Consider the following 24137-nt stretch of genomic DNA (forward strand, 5'->3'; position numbering starts at 1 on the left):
CTCCCAAGTGGACATTCTCTCTTTCTCCCCTGACCCATCTGTCTATCGCCTCCTTTGAATTCCATGCTGTCACAGTTACCAGCCCTTTCAAGCTTAACATCCTTATCATTTATCGCCCTCCAGGTTCCCTTGGAGAGTTCATCAATGAGCTTGACGCCTTGATAAGTTCCTTTCCTGAGGATGGCTCACCTCTCACAGTTCTGGGTGACTTTAACCTCCCCACGTCTACCTCTGACTCATTCCTCTCTGCCTCCTTCTTTCCACTCCTCTCCTCTTTTGACCTCACCCTCTCACCTTCCCCCCCTACTCACAAGGCAGGCAATACGCTTGACCTCATCTTTACTAGATGCTGTTCTTCCACTAATCTCATTGCAACTCCCCTCCAAGTCTCCGACCACTACCTTGTATCCTTTTCCCTCTCGCTCTCATCCAACACTTCCCACACTGCCCCTTCTCGGATGGTATCGCGCCGTCCCAACCTTCGCTCTCTCTCCCCCGCTACTCTCTCCTCTTCCATCCTATCATCTCTTCCCTCTGCTCAAACCTTCTCCAACCTATCTCCTGATTCTGCCTCCTCAACCCTCCTCTCCTCCCTTTCTGCATCCTTTGACTCTCTATGTCCCCTATCCTCCAGGCCGGCTCGGTCCTCCCCTCCTGCTCCGTGGCTCGACGACTCATTGCGAGCTCACAGAACAGTGCTCCGGGCAGCCGAGTGGAAATGGAGGAAAACTCGCCTCCCTGCGGACCTGGCATCCTTTCACTCCCTCCTCTCTACATTCTCCTCTTCTGTCTCTGCTGCTAAAGCCACTTTCTACCACTCTAAATTCCAAGCATCTGCCTCTAACCCTAGGAAGCTCTTTGCCACCTTCTCCTCCCTCCTGAATCCTCCTCCCCCCCCCCCTCCTCCCTCTCTGCGGATGACTTCGTCAACCATTTTGAAAAGAAGGTCGACGACATCCGATCCTCGTTTGCTAAGTCAAACGACACCGCTGGTTCTGCTCACACTGCCCTACCCTGTGCTTTGACCTCTTTCTCCCCTCTCTCTCCAGATGAAATCTCGCGTCTTGTGACGGCCGGCCGCCCAACAACCTGCCCGCTTGACCCTATCCCCTCCTCTCTTCTCCAGACCATTTCCGGAGACCTTCTCCCTTACCTCACCTCGCTCATCAACTCATCCTTGACCGCTGGCTACGTCCCTTCCGTCTTCAAGAGAGCGAGAGTTGCACCCCGTCTGAAAAAACCTACACTCGATCCCTCCGATGTCAACAACTACAGACCAGTATCCCTTCTTTCTTTTCTCTCCAAAACTCTTGAACGTGCCGTCCTTGGCCAGCTCTCCTGCTATCTCTCTCAGAATGACCTTCTTGATCCAAATCAGTCAAGTTTCAAGACTAGTCATTCAACTGAGACTGCTCTTCTCTGTGTCACGGAGGCGCTCCGCACTGCTAAAGCTAACTCTCTCTCCTCTGCTCTCATCCTTCTAGACCTATCGGCTGCCTTTGATACTGTGAACCATCAGATCCTCCTCTCCACCCTCTCCGAGTTGGGCATCTCCGGCGCGGCCCACGCTTGGATTGCGTCCTACCTGACAGGTCGCTCCTACCAGGTGGCGTGGCGAGAATCTGTCTCCGCACCACGTGCTCTCACCACTGGTGTCCCCCAGGGCTCTGTTCTAGGCCCTCTCCTATTCTCGCTATACACCAAGTCACTTGGCTCTGTCATATCCTCACAATGTCTCTCCTATCATTGCTATGCAGACGACACACAATTAATCTTCTCCTTTCCCCCTTCTGATAACCAGGTGGCGAATCGCATCTCTGCATGTCTGGCAGACATATCAGTGTGGATGACGGATCACCACCTCAAGCTGAACCTTGGCAAGACGGAGCTGCTCTTCCTCCCGGGGAAGGACTGCCCGTTCCATGATCTCGCCATCACGGTTGACAACTCCATTGTCTCCTCCTCCCAGAGTGCTAAGAACCTTGGCGTGATCCTGGACAACACCCTGTCGTTCTCAACTAACATCAAGGCGGTGACCCGTTCCTGTAGGTTCATGCTCTACAACATTCGCAGAGTACGACCCTGCCTCACACAGGAAGCGGCGCAGGTCCTAATCCAGGCACTTGTCATCTCCCGTCTGGATTACTGCAACTCGCTGTTGGCTGGGCTCCCTGCCTGTGCCATTAAACCCCTACAACTCATCCAGAACGCCGCAGCCCGTCTGGTGTTCAACCTTCCCAAGTTCTCTCACGTCACCCCGCTCCTCCGCTCTCTCCACTGGCTTCCAGTTGAAGCTCGCATCCGCTACAAGACCATGGTGCTTGCCTACGGAGCTGTGAGGGGAACGGCACCTCCGTACCTTCAGGCTCTGATCAGGCCCTACACCCAAACAAGGGCACTGCGTTCATCCACCTCTGGCCTGCTCGCCTCCCTACCTCTGAGGAAGTACAGTTCCCGCTCAGCCCAGTCAAAACTGTTCGCTGCTCTGGCACCCCAATGGTGGAACAAACTCCCTCACGACGCCAGGTCAGCGGAGTCAATCACCACCTTCCGGAGACACCTGAAACCCCACCTCTTTAAGGAATACCTAGGATAGGATAAAGTAATCCTTCTAACCCCTCCCCCCTTAAAAGAGTTAGATGCACTATTGTAAAGTGGTTGTTCCACTGGATATCATAAGGTGAATGCACCAATTTGTAAGTCGCTCTGGATAAGAGCGTCTGCTAAATGACTTAAATGTAAAAATGTAACCGAAGAGCGATTCCATGAGTGGGCACAGAATACCAACTGGGATGGATCTCGAGGCAAATGTTGCTTCCTAGTGAACCTCCGGGTGTTCATCATTAATACTGTGTCTCAGAAGTTTCTGTCCATGACTGAAGCAACCCGAAAAAACATTAAAGACAGAGTTAATGAGTACTTCAGGTCACCGAGAAAGTCTGGACATGGCTTGCCCTCCCTTATGTAAGGAATTAGGCACTTTCCCATGTTTACTACAGTATGTACTGTAGGCTATGTTTACTTGTCAGACTGCACAGTAGCCTAATAAACATGCTTTATTATCCAAATGTAAAAGCATATACTGTACAGTACTGTATTTCTTAATCAGCATCTTTATCCTTTTATTAATAAAATAATGATAAAAATACTCTTTCAAAATGCAGATGTTTATTTAGTTACGGATCCATAACGAATTACTATGGGAATCAATATCACTGAATTACAGAGATATTGGAACAAACAAAAGAAGGTAGACAAATTGTTGCTTACAGGAAAATACTCCTTCAAACACATACTGTCACGTTGTACAGCGCCAATATGGCTATTATTAGCAGACCTATATTTTGGCCTTTATAAATATTATTTTGCCTTTATTCAGATTACAATTGTCAAAATCAAAATCATCTCCAAAACATCATTATATATAGCCTACCTGCTGTGGATAACTATTTCAGCGCCGTTTTGCGCTGCTCCGAGACAAGCATGGAGAAACTAAAATGTTCAATTATATTCCATGATATTCTTAAGATATGTGTTGACTGAATATAAGCAAGTGATGTCTGCTAAATAATCAAGTTGATGGCACAGTAATATAGCCTCGGCACCTACATAAAGCTGTGTGTTGACGACGTCATGCAACCGCAAAATGTCGGATAAAGCATATACTATACAGTACTGTATTTCAACATCAGCATCTTTATGCTTTCGTTAATAAAATAATGATAAAAATACTCTTTCAAAATGCAGATGTGTATTTAGTTATGGATCCATAACGAATTACTATGTGAATCAATATCACTGAATTACAGAAATATTGGAAGAAAGCTGTCTAATAAAGGTAAAATTGTTGCTTACTGGAAAATACGCTTTCAAACTCACACGGTCACGTTGTACAGCGCCATTATGGCTATTAGCAGGTAGCTGGACAATAGACTTGCCTAGAAGGAGGGTAGGGGGAGAATTCTGTCGTCAAATGTATTTCTTAGTTAGGTTGGCTGTATTACAACTGGCCGTGATTGGTTGCAATTTAAATTGCAATTTAAAACTCACTGCCTTCCTGAAGACAAACAATGTATACGAAATGCTTCAGTCTGGTTTTAGACCCCATCATAGCACTGAGACTGCACTTGTGAAGGTGGTAAATTACCTTTTAATGGCGTCAGACCGAGGCTCTGCATCTGTCCTCGTGCTCCTAGACCTTAGTGCTGCTTTTGATACCATCGATCACCACATTCTTTTGGAGAGATTGGAAACACATATTGGTCTACACGGACAAGTTCTGGCCTGGTTTAGATCTTATCTGTCGGAAAGATATCAGTTTGTCTCTGTGAATGGTTTGTCCTCTGACAAATCAACTGTACATTTTGGTGTACCTCAAGGTTCCGTTTTAGGACCACTATTGTTTTCACTATATATTTTACCTCTTGGGGATGTTATTCGAAAACATAATGTTAACTTTCACTGCTATGCGGATGACACACAGCTGTACATTTCAATGAAACATGGTGAAGCCCCAAAATTGCCCTCGCTAGAAGCCTGTGTTTCAGACATAAGGAAGTGGATGGCTGCAAACGTTCTACTTTTAAACTCGGACAAAACAGAGATGCTTGTTCTAGGTCCCAAGAAACAAAGAGATCTTCTGTTGAATCTGACAATTAATCTTGATGGTTGTACAGTCGTCTCAAATAAAACTGTGAAGGACTTCATCGTTACTCTGGACCCTGATCTCTCTTTTGACGAACATATCAAGACTGTTTCAAGGACAGCTTTTTTCCATCTACGTAACATTGCAAAAATCTGAAACTTTCTGTCCAAAAATGATGCAGAAAAATGTATCCATGCTTTTGTTACTTCTATGTTAGACTACTGCAATGCTCTACTTTCCGGCTACCCGGATAAAGCACTAAATAAACTTCAGTTAGTGCTAAATACGGCTGCTAGAATCCTGATTAGAACCAAAACATTTGATCATATTACTCCAGTGCTAGCCTCCCTACACTGGCTTCCTGTTAAGGCAAGGGCTGATTTCAAGGTTTTACTGCTAACCTACAAAGCATTACATGGGCTTGCTCCTACCTATCTTTCCGATTTGGTCCTGCCGTACATACCTACACGTACGCTACGGTCACAAGACTCAGGCCTCCTAATTGTCCCTAGAATTTCTAAGCAAACAGCTGGAGGCAGGGCTTTCTCCTATAGAGCTCCATTTTTATGGAATGGTCTGCCTACCCATGTGAGAGACGCAGACTCGGTCTCAACCTTTAAGTCTTTACTGAAGACTCATCTCTTCATATGATTGAGTGTAGTCTGGCCCAGGAGTGTGAAGGTGAACGGAAAGGCTCTGGAGCAACGAACCGCCCTTGCTGTCTCTGCCTGGCCGGTTCCCCTCTCTCCACTGGGAAACTCTGCCTCTAACCCTATTACAGGGGCTGAGTCACTGGCTTGCTGGTGCTCTTCCATGCCGTCCCTAGGAGGGGTGCGTCACTTGAGTGGGTTGAGTCACTGATGTGATCTTCCTGTCTGGGTTTGCGCCCCCCCTTGGGTTGTGCCATGGCGGAGATCTTTGTGGGCTATACTCGGGACTTGTCTCAGGATGGTAAGTTGGTGGTTGAAGGTTTCCCTCTAGTGGTGTGGGGGCTGTGCTTTGGCAAAGGGGGTGGGGTTATATCCTGCCTGTTTGGCCCTGTCCGGGGGTGTCATCTGATGGGGCCACAGTGTCTCCTGACTCCTCCTGTCTCAGCCTCCGGTATTTATGCTGCAGTAGTTTGTGTCGGGGGGCTAGGGTCAGTCTGTTATATCTGGAGCACTTCTCCTGTCTTATCCGGTGTTCTGTGTGAATTTAAGTATGCTCTCTCTAATTCTCTCTTTCTTTCTTTCTCTCTCTCGGAGGACCTGAGCCCTAGGACCATGCCTCAGGACTACCTGGCTTGATGACTCCTTGCTGTCCTCAGTCCACCTGGCCGTGCTGCTGCTCCAGTTTCAACTGTTCTGTCTGCGGCTATGAAACCCTGACCTGTTCACCGGACGTGCTACCTGTCCCAGACCTGATCGGCTATGAAAAGCCAACTGACATTTACTCCTGAGGTGCTGACTTGTTGCACCCTCGACAACTACTGTGATTATTATTATTTGACCATGCTGGTCATTTATGAACATTTGAACATCTTGGCCATGTTCTGTTATAATCTCCACCTGGCACAGACAGAAGAGGACTGGCCACCCCTCATAGCCTGGTTCCTCTCTAGGTTTCTTCCTAGGTTTTGGCCTTTCTAGGGAGTTTTTCCTAGCCACCGTGCTTCTACACCTGCATTGCTTGCTGTTTGGGGTTTTAGGCTGTGTTTCTGTACAGCACTTTGAGATATCAGCTGATGTAAGAAGGGCTATATAATTAAATTAGATTTTATTTTTATTTGAAATTTAATCCACCAGAAGAGACAAAATAAATTATACAACAAAAAGTATTATTATTATGTATCCCATCCGACCGTGATTGAGAGTCCCATAGGGCGACACACACACACACAGGCCCAGCGTTTCTCTCCCTCTAAAAACAGAAATAAATGTTTTTGCATTTACAAATATTATTTTGGCATTTATTCAGATTACCACCGCTCACTTTAGTTTTTTTGGGGAAAATGAAATAACCTCAAATATCGTTATATATTATCAAGTTGATGGCACAATCATATAGCCTGGCACCTACATAAAGCTGAGTGACTCACTAAATAAGTACCAATATTCTTTCTGATAGTCTTTAATAAAGAAATGTTTTCGTTATCCTGACCTGGACTGTCACACCCTGATCTGTTTCACCTGTCCTTGTGCTTGTCTCCACCCCCCTCCAGGTGTCGCACATCTTCCCCATTATCCCCTGGGTACTTAGACCTATGTTCTCTGTTTGTCTGTTGCCAGTTCGTCTTGTTTGTCAAGTCAACCAGCATTTTGTCTCAGCTCCTGCTTTTCCCTAGTCTCTCTTTTTCTTGCCCTCTTGGTTTTGACCCTTGCCTGTCCTGACTCTGAGCCCGCCTGTCTGACCACTCTGCCTGCCCCTGACCTTGAGCCTGCCTGCCATCCTGTACCTTGCCCTTCTCTGGATTATCGACCCTGCCTGCCTTGACATGCCCGTTGCCTGCCCCTGTTTCTGTAATAAACATTGTTACTTCAACACAGTCTGCATTTGGGTCTTACCTGAAACGTGATATGGACACCATGTACAGTATTATAATAGCCCTCCCGATTGGCGCAGCAGTCTAAGAAACTGCATCGCAGTGCAAAATGCGTTGATACAGATGCAGGTTTGATACCCATGCCGGCCGCCAACGGGAGACCCATATGTAATTATTGGCAGTCAAGTCATTGAAAAAAATATTTTGTGATATACTGTAGGCCTACCGTTGGCGACATGAATCTCACTAGTGTTGAGTAATGTGCTGTTAGAAGTGGTGTAGGTCTTATTTATTTAAAGAGCATATCGAAGTTAGAAGCAGTAGGATTTGAAGCAATACTATTTAGCACCATGTGGTCAACTATTTTAGCACCGTTTCGCTCTGCTCTGAGACAAGCATGGGGACTGGTCTTGGATAAATCAATGAGATTTATATTTTCACTGAATCTCCATTTGGGTATTGGTTAGACTACAATTAGGAGGTAGTAATGTTATGCTCTGTACTGTAGCCTACTCCCGACCGTCACGTTGTACAGCGGGTTTTTTGTTTTTCTTGGAATAGAAACACCATAATATTAAGCAAATTATTAAGCATAATTTATTGGAATCAGTCCCATATACTATGTTATTACAAAAAAAGTTTTAAATTCTCTAGTACAGCCACTATTGAAGGCTATCAAATGCTTCTCAAATATGCCCTTTGGTGGTCAAACTAGCACTAACTAGCTTTAATGGTTACAATGGCTGACACTTAAATAACGTGCCATAGAATTCTGCGGCACCATGCAAGCTATGCTGCAGTACGCTGCAACTTTTAAAGGATGAATCACTGTATATATCCATAAAAATTATGCTGATTCTTGATTTCGACTGGCTGAGGAAAGCTGCCAGCCTGTCTGTCTCTCATCCCGACTCCCAACTCCTGACACGTTTATTACTATGGGACAGCTGGAGATCGAATTTAAATATTGAAACAATGTTGCAAATGTTGGAGAGACAGACAGCAAGGTTTATACAAACCTCCGCTGTTGAAAATGAAATGTTAGTCTAAAAGAATTGTGAGATAATGTCTACATGATTTTATAGTGGAGATTAAGTCTATAAATTGCCTGGCTGGGCTGACGAGACAGTGGATTGCACAGTCAGATGGAATAAAATAGGCATTTTAACATCATAGATTTAGCCGGCGGTAACTTGTGGAATAGACACCGGCTGAAATGCGGTTTTAACCAATCAGCATTCAGGACTAAACCCACCCGTTGTATAAATGTTTTTATTAACTGGGTGGTTCAAGCCCTGAATGCTAATTGGCTGACAGCCGTGGTATCTCAGACCGTATACCACAGGTGTGACAAGATATTTATTTTTACTGCTCTAATTATGTTGGTAACCAGTTTATAATAGCAATAAGGCACCTCAGGGGTTTGTGATATATGCCCAATATACCACAGCTAAGGGCTGCGATGCGCCGTGCCTAAGAACAGCCATTAGCCGTGGTATATTGGCCATATACCACACCCCTTGTGCCTTATTGCTTAATTATATTGCAACCCTACCCCTTTGGCTCTGTCTATTCATCTGTCAGTCTCCCTGTCTGTGTGTCTTTGGTGGAAAAAAGTTGACACTTTTTATGACCAGCTGTGTGTTATGCATTACAAAGACTCACAATTTGAGTGAATGCATTACAGCCTTTTGAGCATTCGCAGACTGCTATAAACAGAAACAAGCTGTTATGGACGGTTATAGCAAGCCTAATAATGCATACTCATACTTTGAATGTGAACTCAACGTAATGTGACTAAGGGGATTGGTTGAGTTTATCAAAGAGCTCACCTGACAGACAGACTCTGGTTACAGGAGGCTGTGGGGCGGCTGGTGACCTCCTAAAAACATAGAAGAGAGAGGAGAGAAACACTGGATATCAGTCCGGCACTGTACACACGTACACATACATGTGTGCATGGACAAATGCATACCTGCGAGGAAACACACACACACATACTTTGATGTACACACTTATAATTTCATATTTACCTTGAATAGGACCTAAATAGAGTTCATTATCATGGGATTTAAGTATCAGTCCTGTGGTAATGCTAATATCTGTGTGTTGGGGGGGGGGGGGGTCAATGTCTTCTATTCATACAACAGTCAAGGACCCACTTCAATGGTCTGTCACTCAAACTCAGCACTTAAAACTCTATTGTAATGTGTTTGCAATAGTTATTAGCTTGAGGACTTCGGTTTTAGGATTTAGTATTTACAATACAATCACTTTGCCTTGCATACAGACAGTGGTTGTTTCAGACCCCTATCTACATCATACACACATATACCGTATTTATACACACACACACACACACACACACATATATATATATATATATATAACCACACATATATATACATGCATACATATATATATATACACATTTATTTATTATTTAATATATATATATATATATATATATATATATATATATATATATATATATATATATACAGTGGGGAGAACAAGTATTTGATACACTGACAATTTTGCAGGTTTTCCTACTTACAAAGCATGTAGAGGTCTGTAATTTTTATCATAGGTACACTTCAACTGTGAGAGACGGAATCTAAAACAAAAATCCAGAAAATCACATTGTATGATTTTTAAGTAATTAATTTGCATTTTATTGCATGACATAAGTATTTGATACATCAGAAAAGCAGAACTGAATATTTGGTACAGAAACCTTAGTTTGCAATTACAGAGATCATACGTTTCCTGTAGTTCTTGACCAGGTTTGCACACACTGCAGCAGGGATTTTGGCCCACTCCTCCATACAGACCTTCTCCAGATCCTTCAGGTTTCGGGGCTGTCGCTGGGCAATACGGACTTTCGGCTCCCTCCAAAGATTTTCTATTGGGTTCAGGTCTGGAGACTGGCTAGGCCACTCCAGGACCTTGAGATGCTTCTTACGGAGCCACTCCTTAGTTGCCCTGGCTGTGTGTTTCGGGTCGTTGTCATGCTGGAAGACCCAGCCACGACCCATCTTCAATGCTCTTACTGAGGGAAGGAGGTTGTTGGTCAAGATCTCGCGATACATGGCCCCATCCATCCTCCCCTCAATACGGTGCAGTCGTCCTGTCCCCTTTGCAGAAAAGCATCCCCAAAGAATGATGTTTCCACCTCCATGCTTCACGGTTGGGATGGTGTTCTTGGGGTTGTACTCATCCTTCTATTCCTCCAAACACAGCGAGTGGAGTTTAGAGCAAAAAGCTCTATTTTTGTCTCATCAGACCACATGACCTTCTCCCATTCCTCCTCTGGATCATCCAGATGGTCATTGGCAAACTTCAGACGGGCCTGGACATGCGCTGGCTTGAGCAGGGGGACCTTGCGTGCGCTGCAGGATTTTAATCCATGACGGCGTAGTGTGTTACTAATGGTTTTCTTTGAGACTGTGGTCCCAGCTCTCTTCAGGTCATTGACCAGGTCCTGCCGTGTAGTTCTGGGCTGATCTCTCACATTCCTCATGATCATTGATGCCCCACGAGGTGAGATCTTGCATGGAGCCCCAGACCGAGGGTGATTGACCGTCATCTTGAACTTCTTCCATTTTCTAATAATTGTGCCAACAGTTGTTGCCTTCTCACCAAGCTGCTTGGCTATTGTCCTGTAGCCCATCCCAGCCTTGTACAGGTCTACAATTTATCCCTGATGTCCTTACACAGCTCTCTGGTCTTGGCCATTGTGGAGAGGATGGAGTCTGTTTGATTGAGTGTGTGGACAGGTGTCTTTTATACAGGTAACGAGTTCAAACAGGTGCAGTTAATACAGGTAATGAGTGGAGAACAGGAGGGCTTCTTAAAGAAAAACTAACAGGTCTGTGAGAGCCGGAATTCTTACTGGTTGGTAGGTGATCAAATACTTATGTCATGCAATAAAATGCAAATTAATTACTTAAAAATCATACAATGTGATTTTCTGGATTTTTGTTTTAGATTCCGTCTCTCACAGTTGAAGTGTACCTATGATAAAAATGACAGACCTCTACATGCTTTGTAAGTAGGAAAACCTGCAAAATCGGCAGTGTATCAAATACTTGTTCTCTCCACTGTATATATATATATATATATATATATAACATATATACATGTTTATATATATCCATATATACATAATACACACACACATATATATATATATATATATATATATTATATGTATATATATAAATGTATGTGTATATAAATATATATACACATATAAACATATACATACATATATGTATATACATATATATACACATACATACATATATATGCACACATACAAACACACATACATATACATATATTTATATATATATATGTATATATATATATATACAGTGGGGAGAACAAGTATTTGACACACTGCCGATTTTGCAGGTTTTCCTACTTACAAAGCATGTAGAGGTCTGTAATTTTTATCATAGGTACACTTCAACTGTGAGAGACTGAATCTAAAACAAAAATCCAGAAAATAACATTGTATGATTTTTAAGTAATTCATTTGCATTTTATTGCATGACATAAGTATTTGATCACCTACCAACCAGTAAGAATTTCGGGTCTCACAGACCTGTTAGTTTTTCTTTAAGAAGCCCTCCTGTTCTCCACTCATTACCTGTATTAACTGCACCTGTTTGAACTCGTTACCTGTATAAAAGACACCTGTCAACACACTCAATGAAACAGACTCCAACCTCTCCACAATGGCCAAGACCAGAGAGCCGTGTAAGGACAGCAGGGATAAAATTGTAGACCTGCACAAAGCTGGGATGGGCTACAGGACAATAGGCAAGCTGCTTGGTGAGAAGGCAACAACTGTTGGCGCAATTATTAGAAAATGGAAGAAGTTCAAGATGACGGTCAATCACCCTCGGTCTGGGGCTCCATGCAAGATCTCACCTCGTGGGGCATCAATGATCATGAGGAAGGTGAGGGATCAGCCCAGAACTACACGGCAGGACCTGGTCAATGACCTGAAGAGAGCTGGGACCACAGTCTCAAAGAAAACCATTAGTAACACACTACGCCGTCATGGATTAAAATCCTGCAGCGCACGCAAGGTCCCCCTGCTCAAGCCAGCGCATGTCCAGGCCCGTCTGAAGTTTGCCAATGACCATCTGGATGATCCAGAGGAGGAAGGGGAGAAGGTCATGTGGTCTGATGACAAAAATAGAGCTTTTTGGTCTAAACTCCACTCGCCGTGTTTGGAGGAAGAAGAAGGATGAGTACAACCCCAAGAACACCATCCCAACCGTGAAGCATGGAGGTGGAAACATCATTCTTTGGGGATGCTTTTCTGCAAAGGGGACAGGACGACTGCACCGTATTGAGGGGAGGATGGATGGGGCCATGTATCACGAGATCTTGGCCAACAACCTCCTTCCCTCAGTAAGAGCATTAAAGATGGGTCGTGGCTGGGTCTTCCAGCATGACAACAACCCGAAACACACAGCCAGGGCAACTAAGGAGTGGCTCCGTAAGAAGCATCTCAAGGTCCTGGAGTGGCCTAGCCAGTCTCCAGACCTGAACCCAATAGAAAATCTTTGGAGGGAGCTGAAAGTCCGTATTTCCCAGCGACAGCCCCGAAACCTGAAGGATCTGGAGAAGGTCTGTGTGGAGGAGTGGGCCAAAATTCCTGCTGCAGTGTGTGCAAACCTGGTCAAGAACTACAGGAAACGTATGATCTCTGTTATTGCAAACAAAGGTTTCTGTACCAAATATTAAGTTCTGCTTTTCTGATGTATCAAATACTTATGTCATGCAATAAAATGCAAATTAATTCTTAAAAATCATACAATGTGATTTTCTGGATATTTGTTTTAGATTCCGTCTCTCACAGTTGAAGTGTACCTATGATAAGAATTACAGACCTCTACATGCTTTGTAAGTAGGAAAACCTGCAAAATAGGCAGTGTATCAAATACTTGTTCTCCCCACTGTATGTGTATATATACATATATATGTATATATATAAAATATATGTATATATATATGTATGTGTGTTTGTATGTGTGCAAAATATTAAGAGTGTTACAGTGATTTGTTGTTTTGAATTTGTCAGAAAACTTAAAAATAAAGGAGAGCCGCACACTCTAGGAGCAAATTTTGAATTTGTCAGAAACATAATGCTTTGGATTCAGGACAAAGTTAATTTCTTTGCCACATTTTTTGCAGTTTTACTTTAGTGCCTTATTGCAAACAGGATGCATGTTTTGGAATATTTTTATTCTGTACAGGCTTCCTTCTTTTCACTCTGTCATTTGAGTAACTACAATGTTTTTGATCCATCCTTAGTTTTCTCCTATCACAGCCATTCAACTCTGTAACTGTTATAAAGTTCCTTGTGAAATCCCTGAGCGGTTTCTGAATCAGGAAGCAACTGAATGAGGAAGGACGCCTGTATCTTTGTAGTGAGTGGGTATATTGATACACCATCCAAAGTGTAATTAATGACTTCACCATGTTCAAAGGGGTATCCAATTTCTGCTTTAAAAAAAAATGTTTTACCCATCTATCAATAGGTTCCCTTCTTTGCGAGGCATTGGAAAACCTCCCTGTTCTTTGTGGTTGAATCTGTATTTGAAATTCACGGCTTGACTGAGAGACCTTACAGATAAATATATGTGTGGGGTACAGAGATGAAGTAGTCATTCAAAAATCATGTTAAACACTATTATTGCTCACAGACTCCATGCAACTTATTATGTGACTTGTTAAGCAAATCTTGACTCCTGAACTTATTTAGGCTTGCCATAGCAAAGGGGTTGAACACTTATTGACTCAAGGCATTTCAGCTTTCATTTTTAAACAATCTTGAAAAATGTCTAAAAACATAATTCCACTTTGACATTATGGGGTATTGTGTGCAGGCCAGTGACACAAAATCTCTATTTAATCTATTTCAAATTCAGGCTGTAAACAAACAAAAATGTGGAAAAATCCAAGGGTGCAAATACTTTCCGAAGGTGATGTCTCAGTATGAAATCATCAACTTGACATGAGTGCCACCTAGTGGTTGGTTGAAACCTCAGGTCAAACTCTCCCGTATAGAATTCTCCAGCACACTGGTCACACCAACTGATATGTGTGTTCTTATGTTGCATTTATCCAGGGGTAAAACTTTTCAGTCCACCAGCCACACTAAATTCATCAGCCACAAAGACTTACCAAGTTTCAGGGCAGACATCACACACCTTCTTTATTTCATTGTGGATTTAGATAACTATATAAACACATTGCATACAAATTCTATGTACATACTCCATGCATGAGTTATTACATTTCAGACGGAAGCAAATTGTAGGTTCCCTTACTTATTGGAGGTGCATTGTACACTGGTCAAGGTGGTGAAGTTGTTCCTCACTGTGCGAAGACTGGCAAGAACCTTAAGCCAGAGAGCATGTCTGATGTTAAATCACATAATCATTCTGTAACAATCCATAATCATTCCAATCATTTTTTTTTATATCTCAACGTAGATTCACAAATGGAGGAAACATTTACCTGAGCAAAAGGAGTCACAATCAGGTCTTCCCCATGCCTGAGGGAAAACCAAAAAAGATAGAGCTGTAATCAACCCTAGGGCCTCATGAATATATTTAAATTGACTGACTTTCTTATATAATATTATTATACTGAACAAAAATATATAAATGCAACATGCAACCATTTCAAAGATTTGACTGAGTTACAGTTCATTTCAGAAAATCTGTCATTTGAAATCCATTAATTTGACCCTAGGGCTTTAATACAGAAATAAATACTCCACAGCACCCCTCCCCCTTCACACCTGTCAGGTTTATGGATTATTTTAGCAAAGGATAAATTCTCACTAACAGGGATGTACACAAATTTGTGCACAACATTTGAGAGAAATAAGCTTTGTGTGTATGGAACATTTCTGGGATCTTTTATTTCAGCTCATGAGACACCGATACTTTACATAGTGCATTTATATTTTCGTTCAGTCTATATATGTATCCAATACGCATTCCAATATTCCAATCATGCATTTGTACGAGTATTTGAAACGGAACTATATTAAAATGCATATTTCACCCAGGTAAAACTACAACACTACTTTAGAAGCGGACTCACAGTTCTCCAGCGACCGAGGAGTTGCGGGACAACTCGCGGGACTTGGGCGACAGGTCGTAGTCCGAGTCGGAGCGGTAGAGGAAGGACTCGCGCCGCTGCCCGTGGCCCCCCATGTTGGGGTGCAGGACCAGGCCGGAGCTCGGGGACGCCTGGGGGTCCGACGGGCTGCAGCACGCAGACGGGGAATTCTCCACATCGAAGCTGCAGTAAGACACAGGAGAGAGAGAAAAACAGATGTCAGACTCACAGCGATGCACCTAGAATCGAGTGGTGAAGATCGAGGAAGAGTAGAGTAGAATAGACCACCTCAGTGGCAATTTGCCAGCGAACAGTGTAATCAAAAGCAATGAAATATTGAATACTGAAATCAGAGGAAAACCTAGACTGTGATACCAAAAGGAGTTTTCCTAGCCATTGGGGTTTTAGGTTAGGTTTCTGTAAAGCACTTTGTGACAACTGGTGATGTAAAAAGGGCTTTACAAAAACAGTTGATTAATTGAATAGGTGACACAGTGAAGTGAACTACTGTATGATAGGACCTGTACCGTTAAATGCTCAAATGTTTATTCTATACTACTGAGCCTTTATGTTCGTATTCTTATATTTGATTTCTTATTGTTGCATTGTCGAGAAGGAACCTGCAGGTATGTATTTCGTTGGACAGTGCATACCATGCATGTGTATCCTGTACATACGACTAATACAACTTGAAACCTGTACAGTAGGTGACGGAGAGATCATAGAGTGATGCAGGAGAGGATTATCCTTCACTGTCACTGAATTAACATTTACATTACATTTTACATTTAAGTCATTTAGCAGACGCTCTTATCCAGAGCGACTTACAAATTGGTGCATTCACCTTATGATATCCAGTGGAACAACCACTTTACAATAGTGCATCTAACTCTTTTAAGGGGGGGGGGTTAGAAGGATTACTTTATCCTATCCTAGGTATTCCTTAAAGAGGTGGGGTTTCAGGTGTCTCCGGAAGGTGGTGATTGACTCCGCTGACCTGGCGTCGTGAGGGAGTTTGTTCCACCATTGGGGTGCCAGAGCAGCGAACAGTTTTGACTGGGCTGAGCGGGAACTGTACTTCCTCAGAGGTAGGGAGGCGAGCAGGCCAGAGGTGGATGAACGCAGTGCCCTTGTTTGGGTGTAGGGCCTGATCAGAGCCTGAAGGTACGGAGGTGCCGTTCCCCTCACAGCTCCGTAGGCAAGCACCATGGTCTTGTAGCGGATGCGAGCTTCAACTGGAAGCCAGTGGAGAGAGCGGAGGAGCGGGGTGACGTGAGAGAACTTGGGAAAGTTGAACACCAGATGGGCTGCGGCGTTCTGGATGAGTTGTAGGGGTTTAATGGCACAGGCAGGGAGCCCAGCCAACAGCGAGTTGCAGTAATCCAGACGGGAGATGACAAGTGCCTGGATTAGGACCTGCGCCGCTTCCTGCGTGAGGCAGGGTCGTACTCTGCGAATGTTGTAGAGCATGAACCTACAGGAACGGGTCACCGCCTTGATGTTAGTTGAGAACGACAGGGTGTTGTCCAGGATCACGCCAAGGTTCTTAGCACTCTGGGAGGAGGACACAATGGAGTTGTCAACCGTGATGGCGAGATCATGGAACGGGCAGTCCTTCCCCGGGAGGAAGAGCAGCTCCGTCTTGCCGAGGTTCAGCTTGAGGTGGTGATCCGTCATCCACACTGATATGTCTGCCAGACATGCAGAGATGCGATTCACCACCTGGTTATCAGAGGGGGGAAAGGAGAAGATTAATTGTGTGTCGTCTGCATAGCAATGATAGGAGAGACCATGTGAGGATATGACAGAGCCAAGTGACTTGGTGTATAGCGAGAATAGGAGAGGGCCTAGAACAGAGCCCTGGGGGACACCAGTGGTGAGAGCACGTGGTGCGGAGACAGATTCTCGCCACGCCACCTGGTAGGAGCGACCTGTCAGGTAGGACGCAATCCAAGCGTGGGCCGCGCCGGAGATGCCCAGCTCGGAGAGGGTGGAGAGGAGGATCTGATGGTTCACAGTATCAAAGGCAGCCGATAGGTCTAGAAGGATGAGAGCAGAGGAGAGAGAGTTAGCTTTAGCAGTGCGGAGCGCCTCCGTGACACAGAGAAGAGCAGTCTCAGTTGAATGACTAGTCTTGAAACCTGACTGATTTGGATCAAGAAGGTCATTCTGAGAGAGATAGCAGGAGAGCTGGCCAAGGACGGCACGTTCAAGAGTTTTGGAGAGAAAAGAAAGAAGGGATACTGGTCTGTAGTTGTTGACATCGGAGGGATCGAGTGTAGGTTTTTTCAGAAGGGGTGCAACTCTCGCTCTCTTGAAGACGGAAGGGACGTAGCCAGCGGTCAAGGATGAGTTGATGAGCGAGGTGAGGTAAGGGAGAAGGTCTCCGGAAATGGTCTGGAGAAGAGAGGAGGGGATAGGGTCAAGCGGGCAGGTTGTTGGGCGGCCGGCCGTCACAAGACGCGAGATTTCATCTGGAGAGAGAGGGGAGAAAGAGGTCAAAGCACAGGGTAGGGCAGTGTGAGCAGAACCAGCGGTGTCGTTTGACTTAGCAAACGAGGATCGGATGTCGTCGACCTTCTTTTCAAAATGGTTGACGAAGTCATCAGCAGAGAGGGAGGAGGGGGGAGGAGGGGGAGGAGGATTCAGGAGGGAGGAGAAGGTGGCAAAGAGCTTCCTAGGGTTAGAGGCAGATGCTTGGAATTTAGAGTGGTAGAAATTGGCTTTAGCAGCAGAGACAGAAGAGGAGAATGTAGAGAGGAGGGAGTGAAAGGATGCCAGGTCCGCAGGGAGGCGAGTTTTCCTCCATTTCCGCTCGGCTGCCCGGAGCCCTGTTCTGTGAGCTCGCAATGAGTCGTCGAGCCACGGAGCAGGAGGGGAGGACCGAGCCGGCCTGGAGGATAGGGGACATAGAGAGTCAAAGGATGCAGAAAGGGAGGAGAGGAGGGTTGAGGAGGCAGAATCAGGAGATAGGTTGGAGAAGGTTTGAGCAGAGGGAAGAGATGATAGGATGGAAGAGGAGAGAGTAGCGGGGGAGAGAGAGCGAAGGTTGGGACGGCGCGATACCATCCGAGTAGGGGCAGTGTGGGAAGTGTTGGATGAGAGCGAGAGGGAAAAGGATACAAGGTAGTGGTCGGAGACTTGGAGGGGAGTTGCAATGAGATTAGTGGAAGAACAGCATCTAGTAAAGATGAGGTCAAGCGTATTGCCTGCCTTGTGAGTAGGGGGGGAAGGTGAGAGGGTGAGGTCAAAAGAGGAGAGGAGTGGAAAGAAGGAGGCAGAGAGTAATGAGTCAAAGGTAGACGTGGGGAGGTTAAAGTCACCCAGAACTGTGAGAGGTGAGCCATCCTCAGGAAAGGAACTTATCAGGGCGTCAAGCTCATTGATGAACTCTCCAAGGGAACCTGGAGGGCGATAAATGATAAGGATGTTAAGCTTGAAAGGGCTGGTAACTGTGACAGCATGGAATTCAAAGGAGGCGATAGACAGATGGGTCAGGGGAGAAAGAGAGAATGTCCACTTGGGAGAGATGAGGATCCCAGTGCCACCACCCCGCTGACCAGAAGCTCTCGGGGTGTGCGAGAACACGTGGGCAGACGAGGAGAGAGCAGTAGGAGTAGCAGTGTTATCAGTGGTAATCCATGTTTCCGTCAGTGCCAAGAAGTCGAGGGACTGGAGGGAAGCATAGGCTGAGATGAACTCTGCCTTGTTGGCCGCAGATCGGCAGTTCCAGAGGCTGCCTGAGACCTGGAACTCCACGTGGGTCGTGCGCGCTGGGACCACCAGGTTAGAGTAGCAGCGGCCACGCGGTGTGAAGCGTTTGTATGGTCTGTGCAGAGAGGAGAGAACAGGGATAGACAGACACATAGTTGACAGGCTACAGAAGAGGCTACGCTAATGCAAAGGAGATTGGAATGACAAGTGGACTACACGTCTCGAATGTTCAGAAAGTTAAGCTTACGTTGCAAAAAATCTTATTGACTAAAATGATATAGTACTGCTGGCTGGTGAAATAGGCTAGCTAGCAGTGGCTGCGTTGTTGACTTTGTTTGAAAGTGTAGCTGGCTAGGTAACCTCTAACTGGCTAGGTAACCTCGACAATTACTCTAGACTACACAATTATCTTGGATACAAAGACGGCTATGTAGCCAGCTAAGATCAAACAAATCAAACTGTTGTACTGTAATGAAATGAAATGTAATACTACCTGTAATACTACCTGTGGAGCAAAGCGGAATGCAACTACTCGCTCCAAACCAAACCGGAAGTGCGTATCGTAGAGGGAGAGGCAATAGAATTAACCAATCAGGTCATGACAAATAATGACTTAACCAATCAGGTCATGACAAATAATTATTTAACCCAATCGGGTCATGACAAATGAGATTGATGGTAGTCTGCTCAGATGAGTTGGCTGTGTTGTTCTATTGGGTCGGGAATCTTTTTACTACTTCAGCATCCTTGTTGGGCCTATATGTCTTATCAGTGAGGGTCTGAGAGACGTAGACACATACAGTATTATACTATTTAATTCAATGTTTTCCGAGGATTAATTTGTGGGGACTGGGGAGGCAGATACATTGTGGGGATTGCCCCTTGCGACTGGACGTAATCGGGCATTGAGCACAACACAGAGAAAATTAATCCGCACACCAAATTTCGCTGCACAGAGCTAAGGTAGCAATGCCTTGTGTGTGATGCAGACAGTGGTGGGCCGTCAGGGCCAGCAAGGCCTTCTCTGCTGGCCTAAACATCATCAGAATATATATATTTTTTAAATATATTTTCCCACAAATATGTATTAAATTATTCCCCAGAGTAAGAATTATACTCTTCATTTCATAGCTTTCCTCTTGGTTGCACTGCTTCCAGCCCCAGGTTGAGATTTGGAGGGCTGGTCTTTATGTTAGATCTTTTATCCAATCATATTCAGCCATCATGTGTTGCCAGGGGTCTAAAATCTGCCCTCAGGCCTTCAGAATCAACAGTGCGGGCGCTTGTAGCTTAAAGCGAATGGAAATGAAAATTTTGTGTCAACCAATCAGCTTTAGAGTTGGCTATTGTACGCCTGCTGGCTGGCTCCAGTGTTACACAGGAGCCAGCTAGCAGGCCTAGTGCGTGCACGTCTTTTGATTGGATTACCAATATTGAGAAGCAGGTCCTATGGGCAGGTCTATGCAGATCCTCAGAACTAGGAAACTGAATTTGATAAACGAATTAATTTGCGTAGGACTAAGCTCTTTTTTCAACCAACAATGGCGGAAGGAGGAGAAGATATCGATTTGGTCGGGGATATAATTATAACGCCATTCTCAAGACGAACTTTTCAAGAAAAGTTAGACGTTGTAAGGAGAGGTCGCCCGACGCCGACGCTACAAAGCCTGTCACAGGCGGGAAAAGGGTTCGTTCGCCACTTTCAAAGTTCCAACTATGAGCGCTATCAATGGCTCACAGGCTCCGAGAAGCACTGCAAACTATACTGCTGGGAATGCCTATTATTTGCAAGTGATCGATTTGGTGTTTGGAGCCACACTGGCTTTGCAAACTTGAGTTGTCTAACCAAGGCAGCAACGAGACACCAAAGTACGGCTGGGCACTTACAAGCAATGGTGCTTTTGAAAACGTTTGGGGACACCAGAGTGGAGCTACAGCTCAACGAACAATCACGCAGGGCAACGGAGCTGCACAATGAAAAGGTGAAGAAAAATAGGGAAATATTGAAAAGACTCATTGATTGTGTCATGTTTTTGGGTAAACAGGAACTTTCTTTTAGGGGACACGATGAAAGTGCTGACTCCACAAACAAAGGGAACTACGTGGAGCTTCTTTCTTTTCTTTCTGAAAGCAACACAGATTTACAATACCACCTATCCACTAACAAAGTGTTCATTGGGACGTCAGGCAAAATACAAAATGACCTAATTTATGCTATTGCTGAAGTGATGGGAGAAGAGATCAAAATGGAGATTAAAAAAGCTCCCTTTGTTGCTGTTATGGTGGACGAGACAACAGATGTGGGAAATGCAGCACAGCTCTCTCGTCCTGCGTTATGTGACGGACACGGGAGTCAAGGAGCGATTTATCCGGTTTGAAGATGTGACAAGCGGCAAGCGAGCTGATGACATTGCCGCTCTTATTTTCCGTTTCTTGGAGGAAAATGAATGTAGTCTGGATAAAGTTGTGGCACAGTGTTTTGATGGCGCAGCAGTCATGGCATCTGGACTCAATGGGGTGCAGGCTAAAGTTAAGGAGAGGGCACCGATGGCCTTATTCATTCACTGCTATGCACATCGACTAAATTTAGTACTGACTCAAGGAGCCTCAAAGCTTAAAGAATGCAAGGTCTTCTTTGCCAACCTCAATGGCCTTGCAGCATTTTTCTCACGATCCCCTAAGCGCACGCAACTGCTGGATGACATCTGCAAGCGTCGTCTTCCTAAGGTTGCACCAACGAGGTGGCAATATACATCTAGATTGGTCAATGCAGTCTTTGAAAAGAGAGTTGCCCTAAAGGAGCTGTTTAACCACTTACTGGAACATCATGATGACCATGACGGGGATACTGTGCTTATGGCTGATGGATTTAATGCACGTTTGGATGATTTTGAGTTTTGTTTTTTGCTTGAAACATTCAATGGGATTTTTAATTATTCGGATGTGCTTTTTGGAATTCTACAGAAACAAACTTTGGATGTACAATTCTGCCTGACAAGGGTGAACGAGTTTTGTGACACAATTGAGCGAGAGAGGTGCAGGTTCAGTCAAATCTACGATGACACAGCGCGCATCTCAAGTTCACCCAGCGCACGCAGAGGCCCAGCACAAGAAGACCCTCGCACATACTATCAACAACTCCACAGCAATATTCTGGATAACATTCTTTGCCAGATAAGAAACAGGTTTCAAGACCACGAAAAATTAATGTTTCTCTCCCTCCTGGACCCCCGGCACTTTCAGACCTACCGGAAAAAATTCCCGCAAACAGCCTTCTCCAGCTTAACAGAGAGTCACGGAACACTGTTCGATCTATCCAAGCTAAAAACAGAACTGACTGTAATGTATGCTATGACTGATTTTGAAGGGAAAAGTCCCTCTGATCTCCTTGATTTCCTTAAGCAGAAAAATCTGAATGAGGACATGGGGCAACTTTACACATTGGCATGTGTGACAGTGACTATCCCTGTTTCCACGGCTTCTGTCGAGCGGTCATTCTCGGCCTTAAAGCGAATCAAAACGTATTCCAGAAATGCTACTGGACAGACTCGGCTTTCAGCATTAGCCTCCATGTCGATAGAAAAGGACTTATTGGTGGAACTAAAACGCACAGATAGACTGTACAACAGAGTCATTGAAGTCTTCTTGAGGAAAGAAAGGAGGAAGGATTTTGTGTTCAAATAATCAGTCTTTGGTGAGTAGGCATACAATGCATGTTATTTTTTATTAAATGTGTATGTATGTTTCGCATTTTATTTCGTTAATATTAAATAGCCTATATATTAACAAAATAAAATGGCAAATAGCCTATGTTGCAAATTATTTGTTTTCTTTTATTTTCAGTGAATAGTTATGTGTCTTTATCATCACGGTGAAACTGCTTTGGGTGCGACAATGCGCTGTTTAGTGAACACACTGTATTTATTTTTTGGGGGACTTAAAGCTCAAAGTTTGTGGACCAGAAATGGATAGAAGAAGAATATTAATATAACTCTGTTGCACTCGACTATGTTCTTGCCTATTAGTTGAACTGTACTGTATTGTACTCTTCCCCTGCAATTCTCTGAAAAAAATGTCAATTTCAAGGTGACGCAACGCCTGGTTATACTGCGTTTCTGTCTAAATGTATAGTGTCTAGAGCCATGGCATCTAAATGATGGTGAACGAGTTTTGTGACACAATTGAGCGAGAGAGGTGCAGGTTCAGTCAAATCTACGATGACACAGCGCGCATCTCAAGTTCACCCAGCGCACGCAGAGGCCCAGCACAAGAAGACCCTCGCACATACTATCAACAACTCCACAGCAATATTCTGGATAACATTCTTTGCCAGATAAGAAACAGGTTTCAAGACCACGAAAAATTAATGTTTCTCTCCCTCCTGGACCCCCGGCACTTTCAGACCTACCGGAAAAAATTCCCGCAAACAGCCTTCTCCAGCTTAACAGAGAGTCACGGAACACTGTTCGATCTATCCAAGCTAAAAACAGAACTGACTGTAATGTATGCTATGACTGATTTTGAAGGGAAAAGTCCCTCTGATCTCCTTGATTTCCTTAAGCAGAAAAATCTGAATGAGGACATGGGGCAACTTTACACATTGGCATGTGTGACAGTGACTATCCCTGTTTCCACGGCTTCTGTCGAGCGGTCATTCTCGGCCTTAAAGCGAATCAAAACGTATTCCAGAAATGCTACTGGACAGACTCGGCTTTCAGCATTAGCCTCCATGTCGATAGAAAAGGACTTATTGGTGGAACTAAAACGCACAGATAGACTGTACAACAGAGTCATTGAAGTCTTCTTGAGGAAAGAAAGGAGGAAGGATTTTGTGTTCAAATAATCAGTCTTTGGTGAGTAGGCATACAATGCATGTTATTTTTTATTAAATGTGTATGTATGTTTCGCATTTTATTTCGTTAATATTAAATAGCCTATATATTAACAAAATAAAATGGCAAATAGCCTATGTTGCAAATTATTTGTTTTCTTTTATTTTCAGTGAATAGTTATGTGTCTTTATCATCACGGTGAAACTGCTTTGGGTGCGACAATGCGCTGTTTAGTGAACACACTGTATTTATTTTTTGGGGGACTTAA

At 44.3% G+C, this 24137-nt stretch overlaps 1 protein-coding gene across 1 annotated transcript in view; it reads right to left on the reverse strand.

Annotated features, from left to right (window-relative positions):
• LOC139551127 (3',5'-cyclic-AMP phosphodiesterase 4B-like) overlaps window positions 1–24137 on the reverse strand; it is a 150734-nt gene that overhangs the window by 47811 nt on the left and 78786 nt on the right. The window contains exons 4-7 of the mRNA XM_071362531.1: window positions 15306–15506; window positions 14712–14748; window positions 14522–14592; window positions 8999–9048 (exon numbers count right to left, since the gene is read on the reverse strand). Of these exons, the coding sequence (XP_071218632.1) occupies window positions 8999–9048; window positions 14522–14592; window positions 14712–14748; window positions 15306–15506 (359 nt within the window). The remainder of the gene's footprint in view (window positions 1–8998; window positions 9049–14521; window positions 14593–14711; window positions 14749–15305; window positions 15507–24137) is intronic.

Source organism: Salvelinus alpinus, chromosome 23 (genome assembly GCF_045679555.1).
Source record: "Salvelinus alpinus chromosome 23, SLU_Salpinus.1, whole genome shotgun sequence".
In the NCBI taxonomy this organism is placed as follows: Eukaryota; Metazoa; Chordata; class Actinopteri; order Salmoniformes; family Salmonidae; genus Salvelinus; species Salvelinus alpinus.